This window comes from Penaeus chinensis, chromosome 8 (genome assembly GCF_019202785.1).
Source record: "Penaeus chinensis breed Huanghai No. 1 chromosome 8, ASM1920278v2, whole genome shotgun sequence".
Classification (NCBI taxonomy): Eukaryota; Metazoa; Arthropoda; class Malacostraca; order Decapoda; family Penaeidae; genus Penaeus; species Penaeus chinensis.
Window position 1 is genome coordinate 25,270,020 of NC_061826.1, and position 7,500 is coordinate 25,277,519.

General features: G+C 37.3%; 1 protein-coding gene across 3 annotated transcripts in view; it reads left to right on the forward strand.

Moving 5' to 3' along the window:
* Window positions 1–7,500, forward strand: part of LOC125028310 (GATA-binding factor C-like) — a 150,317-nt gene that overhangs the window by 4,830 nt on the left and 137,987 nt on the right. For all 3 annotated transcript variants that reach the window (XM_047617759.1, XM_047617761.1, XM_047617760.1), the window contains exon 2: window positions 6,869–7,500. This exon is cut by the window's right edge and continues 263 nt beyond it. In XM_047617759.1, the coding sequence (XP_047473715.1) occupies window positions 7,376–7,500 (125 nt within the window). In that variant the 5' untranslated portion in view covers window positions 6,869–7,375. The remainder of the gene's footprint in view (window positions 1–6,868) is intronic.

The following is a 7,500-nucleotide window of genomic DNA, read 5'->3' on the forward strand; positions in this document are numbered from 1 at the left end:
ATTGAACTTTTCACATATCTTCATTTGCGGACTCGCATTCTTCGCTGAAATGGATTCCTTGCGAGTGTAACATATCTTCTGACTTATTTGGATGAACAAAATTAGTCATTAAAAACAAGAAGGAATCTGAAAACTGATAACGGTTTGTGGAGGATTTTGAACATCGTTACACTGCAAAAGAGAGGTCGGTTATTGAAATGCTTCAATTCCTGTAATGATTCCTGTTTAATTGCAGTGGCTGTTTTTTTTTTTTTTTCGAATCTTATAAAGAATTAGTAACATCTTTTGTAACATCTATCATTATTCACAGAATATTCTTTTTATCACCATTTTTAATTAAACATTAATACCACTGTTATCTTTATTATCAACATCATTTTTAATACCATCATTATTATGTTTTTTTATTATCATCATTATCATTATTATTACAATTACTGTTACTATTATCATTATACTTAATATCTATATTACTATCATTATCATCATTATTAGCATTATTACTACTATCAATATCATTATTATTTGTGATGGTGGTGGAGTTATTATATTTATTATTAGTAGTCTTAGTATCAATATTACCATATCATTATCATGATCATTATCATCTTTCTCATTTATATGTTCATTATCATTAATATTTCAATTCTTATTGTTTATTTTTTTCATTAATGTTATTATTGCTTCTAATAGGAGTATTAGTATTATTATTTTATCATGATTATTTTGATTTCCCGCTACCCTTATAATTGTTATTAACATCATTATTATCAATATTATTGTCATTATAATTATCACATCACTATCATCATTACCATTATCATCATCATCATCATCACCATCACCATCACCATCACCATCACCATCTCCATCTCCATCACTATTTCCATTATCAATGTCATTGTCATTGTCATTGTCGTTATCATTATCATTATAAATATTATTATCATTATCATTATCATTATCATTACCATCATCATCATCATCATCTTCATCTTCATCCTCATTACCATTACCATTATTATTATCGTTATCATTACCATTACCATTATCATCATCTTCTCCCTCATCATCATTATCATAATCATCACAATTACCATTACTATTATCATTACCATCATCATCATGATCCTCATCATCATTCGGTTCTTGGCATTGTCCTGCTTGCGTCTTCCATCAGTTCCAATCTCGTTTTGCTACCCAAGCCACAACTCAGAAATACAGAGATGTCATAATTTTTTGTAATAAACTTGCAACACATCTTTCTAGTGTATGTTTCGGTAGTTGGAAATAATGCATTTGCCAACACTTATACTGTATAATTTAAGCGTTTATACCCAGAGAGATTACAGCTTGAGCTATTAAAATGTTGAACACTTTGCCATGCCTCTCGACACAATGTGGCAATCACTTCCTTTCTCAGAACCACCGGGAAGACAATGGTTAAGTGCAGTTTAATAATTCGGGAATCTTATGTACCATTGTATGATTAACATTACGTTTTCCGTTCTGTGATGTAAAATAAATCAACCATACTGAAAGATATATAACGCTGATTTAACTGATTTTCTTACTTTTTCCTTGCTTTATATATCGATTATATTTCCCACTAACATGTTTATTTGCTATCAGTATACATTTAAGATAGATATACACATATCTGAGTAATCAGAATAACAAATGTTACAAATAAGCACAACATTCCATAAAACGATATTATTAAAACGTTTGTACACAGAGGACTCGAATACCCCCTCCCTTATATGTACGTAGCATTGTGTTATTTCTCAGAATGAACATGATGTTCATGTAGCTGTTTCCTAACCCCTTTCATCTTTCCTCTAATAACAACACTGTCAATCATGTTGGTAAGATTCTTCGTCATTATTGTATCTGAAATATTATCAAGTCATTTTCCTTACACTTTTTTCTCCTCTGCTATCAAGTATCCATCGTTATTTCTTCAATCATTTATCCATATCTTATTATTCTACATTATTCCTCATCTCTCTCGATCCATTTGGTTTGCGCGATTTTAATATACTGTTGCAAATGTTATGCTGATATAAAGAATAAGCGAATCAGGAAACAAATCTTAAAAGTAAAAATACGAACCAAAGTGCCGAGTTAGTTTTCCCTTTATGATGGTTTGACGCACATCTCTCGGCCTTCTAGGGAGAATGCAGCGGTTGATTATAACTTTTCTATCTGGCAGACATTATCGAAAGAAATATTTATGCTATAATACAAAATGGTGCTTTTCTCTTTCTTTACGCACGCGCACGTGTAGAGTCGCACGTGTACACTCTCACATACATCTACACATACACGTACACATATCTTACCCTTGCACACACACCTATTACTCTATGTGTTTATAGTATCCATATCCCCTACTTACCATTTATTGTTACAGTATACTGCAAAACACGTGTGAGCGCATCTCCTCACTCTAATGGATTCATTAATCAACACACGTAATAAACCTGTGATGACATGCGATAATCGTTCTAGCAGAGGACTTTCATCGTTATTACCTTAATTATGAACTCTCTGCTGCCTGCTTAATGGAAATTGACAGTTGCTATCTAAGTCGATATTGGTACCGCTACCAAAAATAGGGTGTGCTTATAACGGCAATACTCTTATTGCAGATAAATATAAGTAATAATGATTATTATCGTTAAGATAATGGTAGTGAAAAAGCTAATGTATTTATTTATGTATTTACTGTAAATATGTGCATTAATTTGATGGATTTGCTCATAATACTTAGTCATTTATCTCAAAAGCCAAAAGAAATTAAGTATTGACCAGAACTGCCCTTGACAAACATATGAATGAAAACTGAAGAAATGCCTAAATAAATGTGAAAATGTACACAATAAAGACAGATTATCATGATGACAATGATGGTGAGAATCTTTTTAGATCAATCTATTGTGATGAAAGAGACTTTGGATAGGAATGACAAATGAAATGTCATTAGAATTAGTATCTGTTATCTCTGGATAAGACAATAATGAATGATGATAATGTAATTCCATTGATAGTAAACAGTATAGTGCTAGAGACGATAATCCTATCAGTGATTAATATTCAGAAGTAACTAGAAAATAGACCATTAAATTAACGAAGATGGCGATTACTCTAACGTACAAAAAATGAACGAAAACAAAAAAGATCCAGCTATAACGTAAGATGCCACAAGTCTTTCCAATTAATCTGTGAATCTCATTGGGTGTATCAGAATCATAACAGATACACCTTCATGCATTTTGCAATACATGCTTTTGTAATCCGCACGTACAATGTGTGCCGTTCCTTTCGTTTATCACTCGGTTTGCTTAAAATGGCAATGTCGGTAATGGCAGTAATCCTAATACTAATAATCAAAGGACTAATAGAGATTGTAAAGATTGTAACCAATATAATAGGAGTAAGAATAAAATTGAGCAAATTGATAGCTAACTATATACGTAAGCAGTGCGATAAACAAATATTTTAGAAATCAACAAAATGCAGAAAAGGGGCGAAGAGAAAAGAGAAAAGGGGCGCCAATTTCCAAGTAGCAACAATTGGCACCCTCCCCGGGGTCATTATCATCAGACCCAATGACACTCTGTCACTATCATCATTATCACAATATCATCGTTAGTGACCGAGGTCCCTGCATTACAAGTCGCGATTAGGCAAGACTTTCAAGATTTGGCCGAACGCATATTACTTCCAGAAAGGATAAAAATCAGTGGCACTTGTATTGAGGAGATATTCTTCAGTATTTGCAAAGAAGGAGAATAGGAGGAGGAAAAAATATGATTGCATTAAAGCATGTGCGGTCATTCAGCGTGGAAAACTAAGTGATTTAGCAGAGGAACGTGCGCCCACTCTCACAGCTGTTGCTACACGCTCTGCCGAGATATGTGGGGCAGTTCGTAGCGCTAACACAACTGCTTCCAGTATTTTCTTACATAATTATCAGCATCTACTTCACAGCTGGGATTGCTGCTGTCTCCATAATCGTGCTTGTACACATATGTAAAGAATATGCAAATGCACACACGGGTACAAAGACGCACTTGCATATTCTGCAATACGCAAATATTCGCATCCTCATATGTGTAACTGCGGTCACAGTAATCCAAATGAGCAAACATGAGCTGTGGTCATCTCTCTCTCTCTCTCTCTCTCTCTCTCTCTCTCTCTCTCTCTCTCTCTCTCTCTCTTTCAGTCCCAACATATGTATGTCCACATTTTGATCTCTATCTTTCAATCTTTATCTACCCACCCCGTCTCTCTCTCTCTCTCTCTCTCACTTTCTCTCTCTCTCTCTCTCTCTCTCTCTCTTCTCTCTATCTCTCTCTCTCTCTCTCTCTCTCTCTCTTTCTCTCTCTCTCTCTCTCTCTTTCACTCACACACGCACACATTCAATCTCTCTCCTTGCATCTGCCTCTCTTAATTTGTCTGGCTGTCTCTGATTGTGTTTCTCTCTGTCTTTCTCTTTCTATGCCTGCCTATCTATCCATCAGCTTCTCTCCCTCTCTCTCTCACACAGAGACTGTCGCGCTCCTTAACAACCCAGCTTCATAACAGAGATCCTTCAGTAAGGTCATCCAGTCTCTCATCATCACGAACTATCATTAGCCTCAACACCATCATTTGCAACACCAACATCAACACCACAAGAACAACACACTAATGGCCCTGGAATCATCATCATCAGACCTGTCACTACCATCATTAACCGTGGCATATCAACACCCGTGACTGTTAGGGTCCTGCGTGGCACTGTGTAAAGGACCGCCCCCCCCCCCCCCTTCCCTTGGGACAGCGTATGGTGATATTGTTCTGTGTGTAGCGTAAGGAGAAGCCTTTGCGTGACATTTTATGTGTCTCGTTTAGCACTTACGCTGCAGGATTACCTAATAACAAAATGATTTCTGTCTGGCCCCTGTTCAGTGAGTTACTCTGGCTCCTGTTCTAATGGCTTCGGTTATTTGTCATTTCCTATCTGTCTTTCTTCTTTTATCATCCGATTGATTTATCTCTTCTCTTCTTGTTATCCTCGTTTGGTAGTCATTATGTTATTCTTCGTTCTCTGTGTAACCTAATCTTCCAGCCATGAAGCTTAACTGTCTTTGTATTTCCCCGTGACGCTAAAATCTCAACTAGATGATTCAATTGTTAGCAACAGTCAATGAATGTGTGTTGAATGTGCGCGCTCTCTTGTGTACCAGACTGTGTGCTTGTAAGGGGGAGGGGGCGTGCAAGCGTATATGCGTGTGTACATGTGTGTGTGTGTGTGTGTGTGTGTGTATGTGTGTTTGTGTGTGTGTGTGTGTGTGTATGTGTGTGTGTGTGTGTGTGTGTGTGTGCCCTTGCAATTATGTAAATCCCACCAATATCCATAAATGCGTATTTACAATTATCGGTGCAACAAGCATTCATTCTAGAGAAAGTTATACTTCGTTCCTGTCTTTGTTTCTTACTCATATCCGGAAATATTCGCGTTCTTCATAACTTCACCCTAACCCCTCGAAGTGCGCTGACCATGACAGTTCCTCTGGTGGGGTTAGGGCCCTCTCCTTCCGCCAGGGTCACGAGCCTACATATTGGCCAGGATCCTCACCAAAGGCATGTTCTCCTTCGACCAGCACACCTTCACTTCATATTTCAAACCTCTTGATCTTGTAAGATATACGATAAGAAAAGGCTCAAGTCCGTCCTCCTCTTTCCCCTTCTCCTCGCCTTCCTCCTTCTCCCTCTCCTTCTCCTTCCCATCTTCTCTTCCTTCCCTTCTCCTCGTCACTCTACCCCCCCCCCCCTCTCCTCCTCTTTCCCCTCCTTACCTTTTTCCACTAACCTCTCTTTCTTCTCTTCACCTGTACCCCCTCCCCCTCATCCCTGATTGCCTTCGCCCCCTCTCTCCCCTTCGCCTCCATCCCCTCCCGCATCGCTTTCCTCTTCCTCTCCCTCCCCTCCCCCTTCCTCTCCCTTCCCTCCCCCATTCTCTCCTGACTTATGTTGACGGCTTCGACAGAGGTTTATATGCTCTGATAAATTTCGCGCGGACACAAGTTTCATGTATTTTCTTTCGTCTTTCCTTTTCTTCTTTTCTTTCTTCCTTTGTCACGGCGTCTTCGTCAGCATCATGACATCTGAACATTTCTTAGTATAAATTCCCAATTTGTAATTGTAACTGTTCTTACGATCATTATCATTACATGTAGCACAATTCTTTTTATTATTTTTATTAATATTATTATCTTTATCATTATTATTATTACTATCGTCATAATTATTGTTAACATTATTATCATTATCATTACTTTTACAACTATCACTATCAATACTAGTAGTATTATCATTATTATTATTATCATTATTACTACTTTTATAATTATTGCCACTACAATTATTATTATCATTATAATTGTTAGTATTGGTAGTTGTAGTATTAGTAGTAACAGTAGTAGTTGTAGTAGTAGTAGTATCATTATCATTCTTACTTTTATTGTTATTATTATTATTATTATCATTATCATCACCATCATCGTTATCCTTATTATCATTATTATCATTATCATTATTATTATTATCATTATCACCACTAATACTAATATATTTTATATTATTCTTATCATCAATAATTCTAACTATACTCATTAAAATTGTCGTCATTATTGTTATCATTATTATCATCACTACTAGAACCATCCCTCTTTTCGCAAAATTTTACATTCCCAGAGTTTAAAATTATTACCATCCTAAGGTTCATTCTTGGATATATCACAGGTTCCGGCAAGTGCTAGATTAGCGATAAGGTAGCGGGAAGCTGCTATACCTCATCAACATCCGTGTCTTACAGATAGCGAGTGAGATAACACATAACGGTTACACGCCCAAGGGGGGACGCCCACGACCTCTTCTGCTACGCTAGCTGCCACGCCTTCACGCCCACTCCGGCGATGAAAAACTTGTTTGTGATTCTTTAAGGAAACAATACACATACAAAAAAAATAACAAACGAAGACAGAGAGAAAACAGAAATTGTAGTGTGATTTTGTTATTTGATTTGTGTGAATATTGTAAAAATCTCTGAATTGATATTCTTCTTTGAAAAATTAAGAGCTAAAAGAATATATATAAAGAGAGATAGAAACATCCCTTACTTATCAACAAACACCTATCACAACCAGTTCAGCTTTCATGTGCGTGCAACAGTATAATGACCGGAACTCCTGTAGAAAAAACAGAGCCGAGGGACCGTTGACCAGACACAGGTTCTGAGCGTTTGGCTCCTCCGCCGCCTCACGCTGCTAGTGCTTACGAGAACCTCATGTCACGCTGCTAGTACGTGCAGGATAGGCCAAGTATGGAGGAGGAGGCGGCAGGGTGGTACGGCGAGGGGGACCACCGAGCCCCGTCGGGACTCACCGAGAGCTCAGGGCCCCGTCAGGAGGAGGACCATGCCCATGAAACTCACCTGGACGCCCATGC